Source organism: Eschrichtius robustus, chromosome 13 (assembly GCF_028021215.1).
Source record: "Eschrichtius robustus isolate mEscRob2 chromosome 13, mEscRob2.pri, whole genome shotgun sequence".
NCBI lineage: Eukaryota > Metazoa > Chordata > Mammalia > Artiodactyla > Eschrichtiidae > Eschrichtius > Eschrichtius robustus.
The window spans coordinates 10843163-10862810 of record NC_090836.1 but is presented as its reverse complement, the minus strand read 5'-3'; the positions used below and the strand labels follow the sequence as shown (position 1 = coordinate 10862810).

Here is a 19648-nt window from a genome sequence, read left to right as displayed (position 1 = left end):
CTCAGAGAGACAGCGGAAAACACAGGCGCACCCAAACAAAAACCCATGGACATGCAAATAACACATACATTAACAGGCGGAGCTTACCAGATGCAAACAACGGGGTGTTCAGAGAGCGTTAAATAGCAACTAGGCCCAGGACCCTAGATAGAGTCTAAAGGACTGCAGCCTTCCCAGGTGGGAAGGGACATTATAAATCATCTAGGCCTCCTCGCGTCCTCAGATGAGGGGATGGAGGCTCAGGGACAGGAAGTGACACCGATTATTCTGCGTTCGGGACAGTCCTGGACGGAGCAGCCATCCCACCGTGGAGGGGCTGAAACCCGACCCTCGTCCCTTCCCTCCAGCGATGCAGCTGCCACGATTACGGGGAACATGATTTGGCGACAGCTCTGTCCCGTCCCCTGTGCTAAAAGCTTTACAAGTTTGACTCTGTCCTGTGCATCCTGGCAGGTGCAGCTCAACCCAAAGGGAGTCTCAAATTTAAAAGAGCATAGTCTGAACAGGCACAAAAACATAAAATTAAGAGAAAAATTCACTCCTTAGTTGCATCTCTCAAGGGATAATTAAGGGGATTAGATTTATAATCCCCAGCAACACTTGTATCTCCTGTCACCCCAAATACCTCACACCGCACAGTTCTAGAACAAAACAGCCTCTCCTTTGCCAAAATCCCCGAGAAACTCCCCCATCACCTCCAGCCCCAGCATCTCCACGGCCTCTGTCCTCAGTGTCTCTGCCCTGCACCTCCTTCGACAATCCCTTCCCTGCGCCCCCAGCGTCCTGGGCCTGCCGTTCTCTGCCCAGGATCAGACTCTGCTTCGCCGAGAGCAAGCAGAGAGGAAGCAGGCTAGCAGTCCAAGATTCCCTTCATTAGTCTCAGGAAGAAAAGAAGTCTAGAGACACTGCACTAAAACACTTTAGCCAGTGACACGTATTATTCCATTTAACTGTCACGACAACCCTATGAAGGCAAGTGGTCTTATTACTCCCGTTTCACAGATGCAGAAACTACAGCTGGGTGAGACTGTGTCATCTGCCCAAGGTCACCAATAAGTCAGGGACTAAAACCCATAGGTACCCTTCTTCCTTCATCCTGCTGGGAAAGCCAACGGACATGTCAGTCTCTACCTGAATTATCTTTGAAACACACTCAGACACTGCTTCCTTCCTGTCTAGCACTGCTGGAAGACTCTCCCCGAAGTGGTACTTGTGTCCTCGGATCTGTCCCCTACCCATGACTAAATAACCCTAGGCTCTACGCCTCATCTGAATTCCGCAGCCTGGCTTTCAGGCCCTCCACCAGCTGAGCGCGTCCTGACCGCTCTGTAAGGAAGGCCCCTCTGCCCAGCCTCCTATATCCATCCAGCAAACCTCCTCCCTGCTCTCGTGACTCTGCACATCTAACCCCCAACCGACGGGAAGCATCTCTTGACACCCTTCACTCCAGCTGCTCCCCACGTCCCTGTGGCATCGTGCGAACTTCCGTTCCAGCACTTACCACGACATACGAGGTACAGGCACCCCGGTGACTGAACCACACGAGGCAGTGGCTTGTTCCCATTGATGCTGTGTCTCCACAGCCATCATCTGCGCACCTGGCACAGAACCTGGCATACATGAGAGGCAGTGATTAAGTGTTTGTTGAAGTCGCTCTCAGGGAACAGTGTACAATCGTATATAAATACATATTTCACGCTGAAGATAAACCAAAACGCTCAGTCGATTATAAAAAAAAGGAAATTTTTAAAACTCGAATTCCACCTGTAATGTTAAAGGAATGAAAACTGTCTATCCAGTCATTAAATCCTCACAATATACAACTTGACATAAAATCAGAATGACCTATTTGTGTCCTTGGGACACACCCTACCGTCTATCTCAGGGAGCTGGAGCTCCTGCCCCTGCCTGCCTGACCACCCTCCTCTAGAAACGCAGTTCAGCGGCAAGGCTCTGCTCACCTTTCCCGGCTTCATGAAGTCCTCCGTAACAGCCCAGCCACCCCGGCTAGCCCACCTTCTGTGAAATCTAGGCGTATGTGTACTGAAGTAGTACATTTATGTATACCTGCCTTTCCCCATCAAGAGACTTCAGAAGGCTCCTGTACATTGAGAATCCAGAAGGAACTCCTGCATAGGAAGGAGGGCAGCTAGAAAAGCTTCTGATGCTGTAGAGTTTAGCACTGCATTGTGACTTTTCATTTTATCCATTCAGCTAGACTTGGAGCTCTTTGAAGGAAGAGACCATATTTTAGGTTCTTTTTATTTCTCACGATGCCTAGCGCAGGGCTGGACACCAAGTTTATACTGGATATATGTTTTGACGGATCTTGAGTCCCCAGGTTTTACCTTTTTCTTCCCAGCTCCATTCGGTATCTGCAGGAGGAAGTCTAACGTCTCATCGTCCGTGAAATACCCAGGAGTAGGCTGGCTGCAAGTGAGAACAACGTGAGTGATTAGAAGTAAGGGAGAAAAAGAGGAGACCCTAACTCCTTCCCGCCCCCTTCCCTTGCACTAGCCCCAGATATCAAGCAATCATTCCGGGCGATTTTGAAACGCGGGCAAGTGGAACAGAAAGCACACTGCCCACCTGCGCAGGCCTTGGAGGCTCAAGGTCCAGGAAGGTGTGAGATTTTGCCCCTGAAGCAGGACGAGGCCTTGTCTGGTTGTGATCAGGAGGTTGCTGCTGTTGGAATCCGGCACCTTCACCACCTGGAGGAGCTCTACCCCATCACTGCGTTAAACAAGACCCCGACAGTTAGTCTCAGGCTTGGATGAGATTCCTGCCCTGCTTATTTTGGCTCTTCCTCTCGGCGTACGTGTTTGTATAGACCCTCGCATTTGTCTTCCACCAGTGTCTTGTCAAGCAGGGCACTCTGTCATTCCAGTTGAATCTCCTTTTCTTGGTTTCTTTAGAAACCAAGGAGCCCTAGAAAATTCAGGCAAGTTCAGAAGGAACTGACAGGAGAAGTGCATCTCACTCTGGATGCTCTGGGAAAGAGAACAGAGCTGAGGACAGTGGCAGGGAAGGAGACGGAGGTCGGGACAGGATGCTTGAAACTGTCATTAAGCTCGGACAGCTGCTCACGCTATACACTTCATCCAATTACTTCTCCCTCTGTACAACCGGGACTACTCTATTTAACATCTGTCAAATGCACTGACACAATGTGATACTGCCTAAGAAAATGCTAGAAAATGATTTGAAGCTTCTGGGAGGAAAAGAACGAAGACAATTATTACCCAGGCCTGGGGTGAAATGAGTAGAATCCACGGTAGATAACAAACAACATGCTTTTAGTTAAGAAATAAACAAGAAAAAAAAATAAGATTTCATGGATGCTGCCCTTGCTTCTGCAAAAGTGATTCTTCAACTAAGAGAAAAATACGGGCGAAGAGCAAGGCCGATCCTTCAGCACAGTTTTACAAGCAGTTGTGTTAAATAAATCTACCTCCCTACCTGAGGTTCCCCAGTCTCACCCTGCCCTGCTCTGACTGCCACGCCAAACGAATATCCTTCTTCGCCGCCTACGTGCGAAGTGATCACACGCCATGGTCACCCACACGTAGACGTCAACGCTTTATGTCACCAAGAGAAGAGCACTTGTAACTCCCCTTAACCAGATCAGAAGGTGGTATATGAAGGCCAGCCCTGTTTTCCCCCCAAACCTCTGCCCACGTGTTCACCAGCCCAGCCACACAATGACTTGGTCTCACTGTGACAGGGCCAGATCGCTGCCCACCTGTAAATGTCAATGAGCTCAGACAGGTTGATGGATCTCCGCCTCTCCCACTCGGGCTCGTCTATCTGCAGGGAAGGTGGTAAGCTGTCTCGATTTTGGGCCTGAACAAAAATGTCCCGCAGGGCGACAGCCTGGATATTTCCTAGCAGCACAGAAGAACCAACACGGAGAAGGTGAACTTTACAGCACTTTCCCAGGGTGAGGATGGAAGCGAGAGACCCAGAGCCTGGGCAGGTGGATGGGTCCAATACAGCCCGCCCGGCCCAGCAGGGAACGAGTGGGGAAGTGCTTAAGGGGATGCTGGGCAGAGCTTCTCGTTGGAGAAGAGTGAATGCCCTGCAGCAGGGGGGCCCGGGCAGAGGTGGTGACAGAGGGCTGGTGTCAGTGACTCCAGGCTTTCTGACTCCAGGCTTTCTCTACGTCACACGGGGAGGCCTCACCATACACCCATGGGGACAGTAGCAAAAATGAGCCTTGCTTCTTACCAAAGCCAAACAGGATGTAGGCAGCCCCGCTGGTGGTGATGTAAACCTGAGGGCCGATCAGGTTCCCCACTCCCACGATGTTGTACTTCACGGGTCGGCCCACGGGACTCCCTGTCCGGCCAGACACCAGCAGAAAGCACAGATCTGGCTGACGAAGTGAAAGACGGGGGTTGAGTCCATAGAAGACTTATCGTTTCCGAATCAAATCGTTTCTCTAGATAGTCATTGCTTCCTCAAGAGCTAAGAGGTCAGAAACACCTCCCAAAGTTGGAAAGCCCAAAGCCAAGCCCACTTCGTTCTACTTCCCTGGAAGTTAGAAAGTGGGGCAAATGCCCCATTCCCTTGTTAGATGGTAGCTCGGGCGAGTTCTCCGAAGCACAGTTGTTGCTGACAAGCAGTCTCCTGAGGCAAAGAACTCTAGCCTAGAGCTAAACAGAGTAGAGCCGACCCCCGGTCTCTACCCCCACACCCAGAAATCCCCAGTAACATTTGGTCCCAGGAGAATCAGCGCAAGCAGTGTGCTCCCATCATGACATACACATCTGGCCTGGCCACTATCAACCTCACCATCAAGCAGAGATCAGCAAACCTTTTCTGTGAAGTGCCAGACAGTAAGTATTTTACGTTTTGCCAGCCAGATGGTTTCCGTAGCAGCTACTCTACTCTGCCACTCTAGCGTGAGAGCAGCCATAGATAATACATGAATGAGCAGGCGTGACTGCGTCCCAATAAAACTTTATGAAAACAAACTGCAGGCCATAGTTTGCCAACCCCTGCGCTAGAGGATTTTCTTTTGGGAATAGAGTCACTGGTTGGGAAATATAAGGACTACATCGATATCTTGACTTCAGTAAAGCTTTTGACAGAGTTTATCATCATGGATTCTTATGGACAAGATAAAGAAATGTGGTTCTCAGTGTACCCTGAGAAAGGGCCAATGCCAACCCAGAGGGAGGTTTCAGTGGAATGTCACAGCACCCAGCTATTATCTCATTCCTATTCATCATTCTTATCAAAGACCTGAATGAACAGAATTCAAGTTTATCACAAAGCTGAGAGCGATAGGTAATATGCTGTTTGACAAACTCAAAATTCCAGAAAGTCTTAGACTGGAAGATGGGTCAAAATCTGGAAGAAAAGATTAGGCCATTAATTAAGACGTGGGTATTTTATGGTAACAAGACTTATCGTGGTGATCATTTTGAAATGTATAGAAATAACAAATCAGTAAGTTGTTCAGCAGGAACTAACACAGTGCTGTAGGTCAGTTATACTTCAAAAACAAATAAACTCATAGAAAAAGAGATCAGATTTGTGGTTACTAGAGGGAGGGGTGGTAGGAGGGAGGATTGGATGAAGGCGGTCAAAAGGTACAAACTTCCACTTATAAGATAAATAAGTACTAGGGATATAATGCACAACATGATAAACATAATTAACACTGCTGTACATTATATACAAAAGTTAAGAGAGTAAATCCTAAGAGTTCTCATCACAAGGAAAAATTTTTTTCTATTTCTTTAATTTTGTATCAATACGAGATAATGGATGTTCACTAAACTTACTGTGGTCATCATTTCATGATGTATGTAAGTCAGATCATTATGCTGTACACCTTAAACTTATACAGTGCTGTATGCCAATTATATCTCAATAAAACTGGAAGGAAAAAAAATGAAAGAAGTAGGGGAAAAAAATGTGGGTATTTTAACTGGTTATAAACAAAAACTGATTCTTAGAAAAGCTATCACAGCCTTTGGCTGCATTTATAGATATACAGAGTCTATATCAAAAGAAGCAACAATTTCCTTATGTTGATATAACTGGTTATATTACAATACAATACTGTTTTCATTTATGGGTACCATATTATAAAAGAGATATGGACAAAGTATAGTGAAAAAAGAAAGACATCAAGAAAGAGAGGGGTCTGGATCATTTTGCATGAGGAACAGTATGAGAAATTGGGACTGTTTAGCCTTGAGAATAGCAGGCTTTAGAGGGACCAGGCTTCCAGCAAAAGCGCTTTCATGTAGAAAGAGGATTAGATTCATTCAGAGTATTCTATGGAGCTGAAGCCGGCACCATGAATGGAAGCTATGAGAAAGCAGATTTCTCACCAATAAGAATTTTCTAGAGTGGGCCAAGAACAAAATGGACTGTCTCACAAATGCACACTATTGCCATCAGCCTGAGGACTCAGAGGGAATGGGTGCCAATGTATCTGGAACAGTGTATCAGCGACTGGAGCACAGTGTGCGGGGGTTAACTTCACGGCCTCTGAGGTCCCTTCCCACTGACATGCTAGCCCAGATCTGTCCTCTAACCCCAACCGTGTCCAGGTGTCCCAGGCCCGCCTCACTCCAGCCCCAGATCTAAGAATGCCGCCCCTCTGTATCATAGGCCTAATACCTCTCACTCCTCCTTCCACATCTGCCGCTCGGAGCAGACACGTCCCTCAGGTTCTTTTTTGCTGGTATAGAGGTCAGAAAAGTCAGTATGAAGATGAAGCCACTGCTCTGAACCCACCACTTCTCCAAGATTTTTCTAGTCTTGTCTATCACTTTCCAGGCAGAATGGAGACTAGTCCATATCCCCTCCCTCCACCACCATATCCCCTCCCTCCACCACCATATCCCCTCCCTCCACCACCAAAAAAGGCACAGAGTAGAAGCAGGTGAGAAGCCATTCCCGTAACACAGCCCCCTTGCTACGGAGGGTCCCTCAGTCAGACCTGAACTGTCATCCCGTCCACCACCGCTGGCTAGAAGACAGATGTGATGTCAAGGCCAAGAGTTTTAAACTTGTTCGGGACACATAAACCTGTTCACTGTCTTGCTATGCTTCTGCTAACAACCATAATTCCTTTTAAAAGAAACTCCCCTATTTGTAGTGAGGCGGATGAACCTAGAGTCTGTCCTACAGAGTGAAGTAAGTCAGAAAGAGAAGAACAAATACCGTATGCTAACACATATATATGTAATCTAAAAAAAAAAAAAAAAAAGGTTCTGAAGAACCTAGGGGCAGGACAGGAATAAAGACGCAGACGTAGAGAATAGACTTGATGACACAGGGAGGGGGAAGGGTAAGCCGGGACGAAGTGAGAGAGTGGCATGGACATATATACACTACCAAATGTAAAGCAGATAGCTAGTGGGAAGCAGCCGCATAGCACGGGGAGATCAGCTCGGTGCTTTGTGACCACCTGGAGGGGTGGGATAGGGAGGGTGGGAGGGAGGGAGACGCAAGAGGGAGGGGATATGGGGATATATGTATATGTATAGCTGATTCACTTTGTTATACAGCAGAAACTAACACACTATTGTAAAGCAATTATACTCCAATAAAGATTAAAAAAAAAACCAATAACCTATATGGGAAAAGAATCTGAAAAAGAATGGATATAATATATATGTATCACTGAATCACTCTGCTGTACACCTGAAACTAACACAACATTGGAAATGAACTATATACTCCAATATAAAATAAAAATTAAATTAAAAAAAAAAAGGAACTCCCCATACTTTCCACTTTGGGACCTTCTGAGAATCACTCCCTGATGGATGTAATCATTAAAATGTTCCCTACTCCCAGGTCTCTTTATTCACAGTGACTGGAATGAAAAAAGATTATGTGGAGAATTCCTGACATTCTGGTTCAGTCTACTTCGAGACCAGCTGAAGAAAAACAAACAGAAAGGACCCCTAAAAGCCACTAGCCTTCGGAAATGTCCCTCACTATCTATCTCCTTTTCTCTCACCTCACAAACATAAGGTATCATCTGAGGCACTAGAGCAGGGCTCCTGAAACTTGTGACTGGGAGAGTACGCTGAGTTAGTTCACGGTGCTCTTGACAGAAAACCGTAAAGTACTGATAGATTTAATTCCATTCTAAATAATTTTACTTGCAGATTTTGTAACTCCACTCCATATTTACATTACGAAAATCACAACAAGGTCTAGTAAAATTAAAATCAGCTATCAAATGAGGCACAACGATCAATAGCCACATTTTCCCACAGATATTCCTGGCTGACTGCTGTCCACGAGCCTTTCCTGGCAGACTCACACTAGACAGTCTGAGAAAAAGTCTAAGAGAAAGTCTGACAGAAGCTCTGAGAAAAGCTTCAGGAATAAAAACTTAAAATTGAGATAATTCTGTCCATTAATATATTCTTTCCTGTGATTTACGGGGAACAAAAAAAAAAAACTACTATTATTTTTTCTGTGCAGAGAATAACTAGTTCCAGGTCACTGGAGTTCCAAAAGCATAATTGAGAAGCATAATTTAGGGACCACTGTACCAGAAGCAAAGTCTGTAGGCACAGCTTAAATGACAACTCTTTCTTTGGTTGCCGTTGTTATTACTTGTTTGACTTACAATTTTTTTCTATATATATCTTATGAGCTTTCTATCCATCTGTCTCATTGTTTTATAGTTGCAATAAAAGTTAAATATACATAGTAAAATCAACAATATGTACACTTGGTGAAAAACAGGCACCACTCTGGGCATTTCATATATGTTAGTTCTAATGTTCATAACCATCCTGTAAGTAGAATAACATCCCCGCTTTACATACGAAGTAACCAGGGCTGGGATAGGCTCTGTGGTTTGCCCAAGGCCACAGGGCAGTAGAGCAGCAATTCAAACATAGACCTATTATTCACTTAATCTCACAAGGAGAATTTATTTAAACCTAAGCCCTTGTAATGAGAAGGTTTCAAGCAGCATTTCTAATAATGATACTAGGAAATAACCAAAGTTGACACTTTCCCTGTTAGAGACAAGGACCACCTAACATGGAGCATACCTGCAATTCCCCAATGGCCAGAACTGCGAGATCTCTAATGCCATCTTCATCCAGGTCTGGCAGCACCACGCCTGGGGCAGCCAGGGTACCGTTGGATAAGTAGTGTGGGTCTAAAGTCCAAATGGCTTTCCCTGGGGAAAGATAAGTACACTCATCACAATTAGGGATTTCTGCCTCTGCAAAAGGCAGATGCAATGCTCCCAGGCCAGAAAAGAGACTCAACAGACTGAATGACAGACAGCAACTCCTACACACTTTCTCCTTTCGTTTTTATCTTACTGGGGAGAAATGGAGCAGGGAGTATGAACTGAAATCCTCAAGTATCTGGCTAACAAGCCCATGTAATAACGTCACACCTGGATTTTTTAGGTAACATGGACATGCTGAAGACCCTCTAAGAAAGAAGAGCCCAGTTGTCTGGGATGGAGGAATTGATCTGTTAGAGATGATTCCAACTCCTAAGGAACCATCCAGGGGCAGCCAAACAGAAGCCCATCTCGCTCCTTCTACCATGTGTTTATATAAGTAGAGAAATCATAAAAGGTTTTCAAGATGAATTCAGTGCTAGAGTTAACTCACACACAAATTTTTTTCACTCAGAAAAACCCCACTCCCAAACTCCAACCTTTACAACTAGGAAGGAGGCTATTTCACTCAGCTTCACTCAAGTAGAAGGTTAACGAGCATACTGGCAGTATAAGACTCTGTAAGGAGCCTTCATTATATTTGATTCTCTTCCATTCCTTTTGTCACATATGTCTGAATGTGATAAAAAGATAAAAGAGGCCAAATCAACATGCCTCCACAAACCTTAGTTTCTTCACTGGCATATTTTTCAGTGGTTAATGCCCAAGTTTACATGTGAACACTTGTATGTCAAATATTGAATACAAAGAGAAAAAGCTCCATGGTCTTCTATACAAAGAACAGATAAGGGAGATTACTTAGAAACTGAAAGCCTTGGGATAGGTTCTGTTTGGATGACTGAGTTTAGCCCCATCCTATCACCAAACAGGTTGAACCATGGATCTATTACTCACTCTGCTCAAACCCTTTCTCCTTATTTCCCTTAATATCCACCTTGCAGAGCAGGAAATCAGACCTCCCACCATGGGAGAGTGCAACGGTCCCTTCCCTACCAGACTGTTCTAACCTGAGATTAGGCCTCCCAGGAACAGGGATCTCTCATGGTCAGTGATTTTTTTTTTTTTTTTTTTTTAATTTATTTATTTTTGGCTGTGTTGGGTCTTCGTTGCTGCATGCGGGCTTTTCTCTAGTTGCGGCGAGCGGGGGCTACTCTTCATTGCGGTGCGCAGGCTTCTCATTGCAGTGGCTTCTCTTGTTGCGGAGCACGGGCTCTAGACACGCGGGCCTCAGTAGCTGCAGCACGCGGACTCAGTAGTTGTGGCACACGGGCTCAGTAGCTGTGGCTCGGGGGCTCTAGAGCGCAGGCTCAGTAGTTGTGGCTCACGGGCTTAGTTGCTCCGCGGCATGTGGGATCTTCCCGGACCAGGCAAGAACCTGTGTCCCCTACATTGGCAGGCAGATTCTCAACCACTGTGCCACCAGCGAAGCCCCCGCAGTCAGTGATGTTTACCTGATGTCGCGTTGAATGCGCTGAGCATCTTGTGCGTCCCCGTCACAAGGCAGACGGTTTTGGCCACTCTCCCTGGCATTAGATCCAGACAGGTAATATCTCGGGCCTCCTCGGGGAGGCGACTAGACCAGAGCGTACTGCCATTCATCCCCGAAAGGCACACGAGGACAGCAGGTGGCCTTGAGACACCTAAAAGCACACAAGAGACAAGAAAGGGCAGGAGGCAGAGGAGATAAGAGGGAGAGATGAGCGGGGGGCTAGAAAACCAAAAGGAAATAGAGGTAAGGCAGCAACTCAGACCTGTGTGCTCAGCTCCCTCCTGTATTTCTGGCAACAAAGTCTGCAAACAGAGTACCTGTCACATCTGTTCAACACATCTCTCATGTAAGACGACATCCTCCAGGCAACCCGTGTGCACCTCTACTCTCCCAACACACTTGCTGACGTGTCTGTCATCTTAGCCCTCGCTAAACAGGGATATCCTTAAGGCTAAAGCCTGTCACGTTCATTTCTGCATCCTCAGTGCTTTGCAAAGCGCCGAGCATATCTAGCAGCCAAGTGCTTTCTGAATAAAAGGAGCAAAATCAAGAATATGGAAAAGGAGTGATTGGAAACAAACAAAAAAAACGGGAGGCACAGCTAGGCTCAGAAAATTGACACTGATCTAGAATATGTATAGAGCAGGAAGCAAAGTACCTGAATTCTAATCATCGCTAGCAAATGCTCCCTGAGAGCAGAAAACAATCTCTTTAAAACATAAACCTGGGGAATAAAAAAGGTCATGAAGAACCTAAGGGCAAGATGGGAATAAAGACACAGACCTACCACAGAATGGACTTGAGGATATGGGGAGGGGGAAGGGTAAGCTGGGACAAAGTGAGAGAGTGGCATGGACATATATACACTACCAAACGTAAAATAGATAGCTAGTGGGAAGCAGCCAAATAGATAGCTAGTGGGAAGCAGCCGTATAGCACAAGGAGATCAGCTCGACGCTTTGTGACCACCTAGGGGGGTGGGATGGGGGGGTGGGATAGAGAGGGTGGGAGGGAGGGAGACGCAAGAGGGAAGAGATATGGGAACATATGTATACGTGTAACTGATTCACTTTGCAGAAACTAACACACCATTGTAAAGCAATTACACGCCAATAAAGATGTTAAAATAAATAAATAAATAAAATAAAATAAAATAAACCTGGGGACTTCCCTGGCGGTCCAGCGGTTACAACTCCACACTTCCAATGCAGCGGGCACAGGTTCAATCCCTAGTCGGGAAATTAAGATCCCACAAGCCGAGTGGCACGGCCAAAAAGTGTAACAAACAAACAAAAAACCCTGAAGATTATACTTAGCAAAGATCAGGAGGTCCTCCTGGTCTAGAGTTCCAGGGAATCAGCTGATCTGGCCCCAGCCAAGAAAGAATACTTGGGCAAACTCACTACCTAGCTGGCAAAGGATTCGAGCAGCTCAGCTCTTTAACAATCCTTCATGGCACTCAATTAACCTATCAGAGTAATAACTTTCTCTCTTGCCAGTTTCACATTCACTTTCAGGATAGGGATACGGCCCACCTCACACACTTCCACTTTTCACTTCTAGCAACAGCTAATAAGGATAAGGACGTGTAGGCTTTAGAGCTTCACTGTACCTATTCCTCAGAACTGCTAATTAAACATACCACCCAAAAACAAGTGACAAACTGGCTCGCCCTTTCAGACCTTGTTGCCAGAAGCAGCGGTTTACATGACAAATCTCAGCCATGTACGTTACCCCCCCGGACTTCCCAGGGACGTTCTGATTAATAGACTGTGCTCTCCTTCCTCCTTCATGACCCTATCGACTCCACATCAATCGCGTGACTCGTCTTTTTCCCGGTGGTGATGGGCCATCTCTTTCCCTTCACACCACGACTCCTTGAGGCAGAGACCACACTCCTCTCGTTTAGCTCAAAAGAAGCAGTGCAGCTCTATGTGAGGTGCGCAGCAGGTTGCTGGATGAATGAACAAATGAACAAACAAATAAGAAACACAATCCCCCTCACGTTCAGTGGCACAGATCTTTGAACCCACTGGCTGGGGTTATGGGCACAGCAGTTTGACGTAAGGGTCAAGGGCAGGAACTCCAGAGTCTCCCGGCTGCACCATTTGGATCCCAGCTCTGCCACTACCAGCTATGAGACTGATCAAGTTCCTTAACCCCACTACCCCTCAGTTTCCCCAACTGCAAACGGGGATGATAACATTAGTCCACATTATAGGTACACTGAGGGATAAATTGGTTCATAACATGCACTTACAACGGTGCATAGCACATACAAAGCACCATGTGTTAGTTAGCACTATATAACCAAATCAGGCTGGTCCATATTGTGTCCGAACTCATGGCCTTGCCATCATGAGTCCTGATGTGTAGCAAACCATGTAAAATACCAAATGACTGAAAAAAGTCTCTAAAAGTGGATGGGGGAAATTTTTACTTCAAAGTCTAATGAGTCATAGGCAGAAAAAAAACATAATTAAGGTTGAATCATATAAAGTCAATTTCTAGGCTGGAGCTTCTTCCCATAAACAAATCTATGCCCAAATTGCTTCTGCATATTGCACAAGCCCCCAGAAAGGTATTTCTAATAACATCAGAGAGACATGCAGCCTAGAATTCTCTATAACACACCTAAATGTTTATTCCAAGGCCTGAATGGTTAAAAAACAGTTGGTAGGGCATCCTCAGCCTCAAACCAGAGTTCCTGTATCAGTTTACAGACTTCAGTTCCAATCCACTTAAATGGAGGCTCCAGGACGAACCAAAAGCCCCCGTGTACCTATAATGAAAATGCAACTTTGTTGTTGTTGTTGTTGCGGTTGACATGTATCAGCTGGGGTCCCAAAAAAACCCAGCTCACTCAATTAGGGTAAGTTGTGGAGGTTTAATAAAGAGACTGTTTACAAAGATGTGGTCAAGGTGTAGGGAAACCACAAGAGATAGTACAGCCCCTCAGAACTGTGGCCACGCCCAGGCCCAAAGAGACAGGGGGAGGAAGCGTTTCCTGGAATGCAGAAAAAGAAAGTCCTGTAAGAGGACCACCTTGAGAGAGGCTGTGACCTCTGATCAAGGATGTGGCCAGCCTGAGGTGGCCCAGGCAGAGGGAAGCCAGGGGAATAAATACCCTCTGGTCACTCTCTTCCTCTCCTCCAGCTTCTGGCCTGTGCTCCCCATTGGCCAAACCCAGTGGAAGTCTGCAGGCCTGGGGCCTGATGTAATGCGTACGGGTCAGCCTCCTGTCCCGCGGAGAGCAGGATGGAGAACAGAGACGGAAGAGCAAACAGACGGGGTCAAAGGAGAACACCCAGCCAAGAGGTATGTGTATAAAGACATGTTAGAACGTGAGCAAAAGCTTTCCGCCAGGGAGGGGAAGGTAGATAGAGTCTGTGTTTGTCATCATCTAAGAGGCCAGGGAGAACCGACTCGGAGAAAACTCCAGCAGCCTAGGTGCTGGTGCTGTTCAGGGCAGGCGTGCGGCCACGGAACCTCCTCCCTGGGTCTCAGGTTGGTCCCTGGACCGGGGCGCCCTCCAGCTCTCGTGCTCTGTGATTCCCTGAACCAGGCGTTATGCAGCACATGCAGGAGCCTCCCGACGAGGCCCGTCGTGTGGGCCGGATCCCCGAGGGCTTTCTCCTCACTGCAGCCCGCTCAGGAGGCAGCCCCAGCGCCTCCCCTTAGCTCACACCCTCCACTCAACCAGCCTCTCCCGCCGAGGCCTCCAAAGGCACCCTCTTACCAGCGGTGCTCCCGTTCCCTGATGTCACGAAGGAGAGGAGCACGTCACGCAGGCCGTCCCCGTTCACGTCCGCCAGGTCCAGCGGAGACAGGTCCCCACCTGATGGACACATGAGAAACACAGGGTCCTCAGCAAGTTGCACAGACCAGCTCCCTGCTCCAGGCTGGAAAGGGAATGCGCCATAAAAACCAGGCAGACTTCTGGGTCCTAGATAAGATACACAGACCCAGCTCTGCCTGTGCGTCTCGCCAAGGACAGCTAGAATCCCTGGGCGTTAAACATAAAACAAACAGGAGAAGACTCTGGAAGGCGGAGAGAAGGCAGACCGGCTGGGGACGGCGAGACCCAAGGAAGGACAAGCTGGTGGCTCCCCTGGGTTTTCTTTGGCCTCATATCCCAGACAGGGTGTTGCAGAAGCTGGCAACCCAGAAATGCCAACAGGGACACACAGAAGGCCCCAGAAGAGCTGGTCCCCAGCCAAAGGACAGGAAAGGCACAGCCTAGCAAGCCAGAAAAGTTTTCCTCAAGAACTGCTCTACCCCAACCAAACACCACAGATAAAACTGTGGTCCCAGCCAGCCCCATAGCAAAGGCCAAGAGGAAACCCTTGCCGGGCTGTAACAAGGTCCCCCTCACCCCACCAGCATCAGGTCAGAGAAGGCCGGGTGGGGAGGCTGGACTCCCATCCCCACCTAGCAGCACTCAGGCCTCCATACACGAGGGAAGCCTACGGCTCTATCCCCACCGAGCATTAATGGGGCAGCCGCCCAGCCCTGGTGTCAGCAGAGGCCTGACGGGAGCCTGGACCTCCATCTCCACCCAGCAGTGACAAGGTAGGTAGTGTCATTCCCCCCCACACACCTCCAAACAGTGTGGAGTCAGAGGATGCTTGCCAAATTCAGAGAAAACTCACACACGGCTAGTGGAAGTGTAAACTGGTACAACCACTACGGAAAATAATTTAACAGAAACTCCTAGTGCTGGACATGCACATACCCTGTAACCCAGCCATTTCACTCCCAGGTTTATGCCCTAGAGAAATCCTTACACACTCCAACAGGAAACATGCACAAGAACCTTCTTAGTGGCATTACTTATTTTTTAAAAAAACAGAAGTCACCTAAATGCTCATCGACAGTAAAGTGGATCGATAAATCATAGGACATTCATACCATGGAAAATTAGTGGTGAAAATAAACTCCAGTGACAGTACATTGATACGGATAAACCTCAAACATATTCTTTAAATATGCTGAACAAAAAAGCAAGTCACAGACAACTACATGATTATATCAATATTTATATGAAATTCAAAAACAGGCAAAATTAAAGAACATATCATTTAGAGATGCATATCTATGTGGTAAAACTTTAAACACAAGTAAAGGAATAACGACACAAAACTCAGGAGAGGAGGAACCTCTGGCGGGGAGAGGGGGATACTGTGAGGAGCGACACATGCGGAATTGCAAAGATCTTCACAAGGTCCTATTTCTTAAACTCGGTGGTGGATACACCAAGAATTCGTTACTAGTCTTTACGCTGCATATAAATATTACAAGAGCTAACTTAGAAAAAACAAAAAAGGAAGGAAGAGAGGGAGAGACATTCTATGTGTAGGAACATATCGTAAGACATATCCACCCAGTTTTGCCTTAAGAGAAAGTAAAGATGAGAACACAGAACTCATCAGAAGCTAACTCAGCTGGGATCAGAGAAGGGTCAGAGAGAAAATGTTTCTAGATCAAGATGATGCAGGGGTGTGGGCATACTGTAGGGAAGGGAAAATATTTCCTCTCCCTTCTTAAGGTTTCTAGCTGAGACTGACATAAGACAGATGAACAAGGGAAAAGCACTCAAATTTCATTTAATAAAATTGTGCATGTCCATGGGAGTCTCCACAGTTAAAATGAAGACCTAAAGACGTGGCTAGGCCGCAGTGTTTATATCCCGCATTGCACAAAGAGTGGCGACTGGAAAAGTAACTAAAATATATGAGGGAACTACAGGAAGATGAGAGTTATTCTAACAAGGTCTGTTTGTACAAATGTCTCTCTGCCTCAACCCCCTGTCTCTGGTGATAAGAGTGTTCTTTCCTCCTGGAATAGGGAGGGCATCTTTCACCTGGGAGTTTCATCTCCTGCTTTCAGGAAGAATCGAAGGTCAGAGTGGCCCTCTTGCACCTGCTATTGGTCAAATGCCTTTAACTCAGAATAGTCAATACACCAAAGCGCCACGTTGGGCTGGTGTGTTCTGAGCCCCTTCGGCCTGGTGCAGTTTTCGAGGGACAGGACCGTTGGGCACTGACAGTTAGGTGGGATCCCCAATCTTGACCCAGAGCAAGCTGCTTTAAAGAAACCTGCTCCACAACCTAAATGTCCATCAACAGATGAATGGATAAAGAAGATACAGTACATATACACAGTGGAATATTACTCAGCCATTAAAAAAGAGAGAAATTTTGCCATTTGCAGCAACATGGATGGATTTGGAGGGTGTTATGCTAAGTGAACTAACTCAGACAGACAAAGACAAATACTGTATATCACTTATATGTGGAATCTCAAAAATACAACATACTACTGAATATAACAAAAAGAAGCAGATTCACAGATACAGAGAACAAACTAGTGGTTACCAGGGGGGAGAGGGAAGGAGGAGGGGCAATGTAGGGGTAGGGGATTTTAAAAAAGGGGTTTACAGGAAATCATGTATGTGAAACTTTTGAAAATTGGAAAGCACGGTAAAATTTAAAGACTCTTTCATTCAATAAAAAAAATAATAATAAAAATAAAAAATAAAGAAACCTGCTCCAAAATGAGACAAAATAGCCAAAATTACTTGGGTAGCACCATCCCAACCATTAGGAGCAAGAAAGAAAAGTTGCAGCAAGGAAGCAATTCTCTTTTCCTTGAAAAGAAATTATTTGATAAACAACAAGGTCCTACTGTCTAGCACAGGGACCTATATTCAATATCCTGTAATAAATCTTTTCCATAGTGGAAAAGAATATGAAAAAGAAGATGTGTACAAAACTGAATCACTTTGCTGCACACCAGAAACTAACACAACATTGTAAATCAACTATACTTCAATAAAGAAGAAAAAGAAAAAGAAATTATTTGAAAATTCAATTTAGATCAGGCTTCTACAATCAACAAAACCCCAAGGGCCCTACAGGAGCTGTGGCCTCTGGCCTGGCCAGGATGGGAGCTTCACTTTTCTCTGTAAACCGCCCTTCCCACAGCTTTGCTCTCCCCTGATGCAGGCTCGGCTGCACGGCAGGACTCAACAAACCAGGGTTCTCTCCTCCCTGCGTCTAATTAAGACCTTCCCCAGAGACACACAGCGCAGCGATCCTCCCAAGTTTTTGGAGCCGTACAGATCCATCTTTCTGTCTTATTTCAAATCCTAACCTCCTAACCACCTCCACACACAGGGGGAGAAATGCTAGATGACACACACGTTAATGTGTAAAGACGTGGAGGAAATTTTCAACGTAATCAGAAGCTTGCCGGAATGACATGCGATCGTGAAGGTTTACAGACTTAGAGCTAAAAATCCCACAGCTCACCTCCCTGCGGGCCCAAGTGGCGGCTCCACGTGCTGTGCAGGTCTCGGGGGGGACAGGGGATCAGGAAGGCACACACGAGCACCAGGACCATGGAGATCACCAGCATCAGCAGAAAGACGGATGTGCGCACGTAGGACGCGATGGAGGAGGCCGCCTTCCGCTCCAGGCCCCCCAGGGGCTCCAAGGGGTACCCCTCCGTGGTGACCTCCGAGAGATGGGGCTTCCCAGCCCCTGTGACCTCAGCATCCGAGTCGGGCTCTGGTGCTTCTCCCAGCGGACTCTTCCCGTTCTTGACCCCTCCGTTCTTCTGCTGCAGGTTAAGCACGAGGTCATCTTCACTCTCGTCGCTGTCGGCCTGTGTGAGGGGGTCATACTCCCCCAGGTCTGGGCTCTTCTTCCCTGAAAAGACAGAAAGCCAGACGGTCAAGGAGAACCTGGAAGGAGGGACCTTGGGCAAACACACAGCAACAGTAAACACCTAGCAGAACACACAGAACAGAACAGAACAGAACAAATCTAGGTTGACAAGCCTGAACCTTGGAGCCGTCTATAAAATAGATTCCAGCAAAAAGGGGGAAAGAATGGGGGAAAAAAAGAAAATCAGTGCTCTAGAATTATTGCTTTCATGAGCTTAAGAACATTGGAAAAGAAACAGAGAAAGCGGCAAATTTCAAATACATTTTAGTTGTATTTTTTTAAAAAGCCCTCTCTTAATTTGTGTGACTCTCACTAACGAAAAAGACCATAGCTCTTCTATGAAACCTTCCATACACCTAATGTGCATATTTCCTTTGATTATCTTAGATTGGCGATGTCCCGATCTTCCCTGCGACTCCTCTAAACTTTTTTTTTAAACATTTTTTTAAATTTATTTATTTATTTATTTATTTATTTTCGGCTGCATTGGGTCTTCGTTGCTGTGCACGGGCTCTCTCTAGTTGCGGCGAGGGGGGGGCTACTCTTCGTTGCAGTGCGGGGCTTCTCATTGCGGTGGCTTCTCTTGTTGCAGAGCACGGGCTCTAGGTGCACAGGCTTCAGTAGTTGTGGCACGTGGGCTTCAGTAGTTGTGGCACGTGGGCTCAGTAGTCGTGGCTCGCAGGCTCAGTAGTTGTGGCACACGGGCTTTGTTGCTCCACAGCATGTGGGATCTTCCCGGACCAGGGCTCCAACCCGTGTCCCCTGCCATTGGCAGGCAGATTCTTAACCACTGCGCCACCAGGGAAGTCCCTTTTTTTTTTTCTTTGAAGATTTTTTGATGTGGACCATTTTTTTAAAGTCTTTTTTTTTTCAGTTTATTTATTTTATTTATTTATTTTTGGCTGCCTTGGGTCTTCGTTGCTGCGCACATGCTTTCTCTAGTTGCAGCGAGCAGGGGCAACTCTTCATTGCGGTGCGCGGGCTTCTCATTGCAGTGGCTTCTCTTGTTGCAGAGCACAGGCTCTAACACACGGTCTTCAGTAGTTGTGGCATGCGGGCTCAGTAGCTGTGGCTCACGGGCTCTAGAGGGCAGGCTCACTAGTTGTGGCGCATGGGATTAGTTGCTCCGTGGCACGTGGGATCTTCCCGGACGAGGGCTCCAACCCGTGCCCCCTGCATTGGCAGGCAGACTCCCAACCACTGAGCCACCAGGGAAGTCCCTCTTTAAAGTCTTTATTG

At 46.7% G+C, this 19648-nt stretch overlaps 1 protein-coding gene across 1 annotated transcript in view; it reads right to left on the bottom strand.

Moving 5' to 3' along the window:
* FAM234B (family with sequence similarity 234 member B) overlaps positions 1-19648 on the bottom strand; it is a 42439-nt gene that overhangs the window by 7689 nt on the left and 15102 nt on the right. The window contains exons 2-9 of the mRNA XM_068560783.1: positions 17993-18391; positions 14419-14517; positions 10642-10830; positions 9045-9175; positions 4228-4375; positions 3743-3884; positions 2590-2733; positions 2349-2430 (exon numbers count right to left, since the gene is read on the bottom strand). Coding sequence (XP_068416884.1) covers positions 2349-2430; positions 2590-2733; positions 3743-3884; positions 4228-4375; positions 9045-9175; positions 10642-10830; positions 14419-14517; positions 17993-18391 — 1334 coding nt within the window. The remainder of the gene's footprint in view (positions 1-2348; positions 2431-2589; positions 2734-3742; positions 3885-4227; positions 4376-9044; positions 9176-10641; positions 10831-14418; positions 14518-17992; positions 18392-19648) is intronic.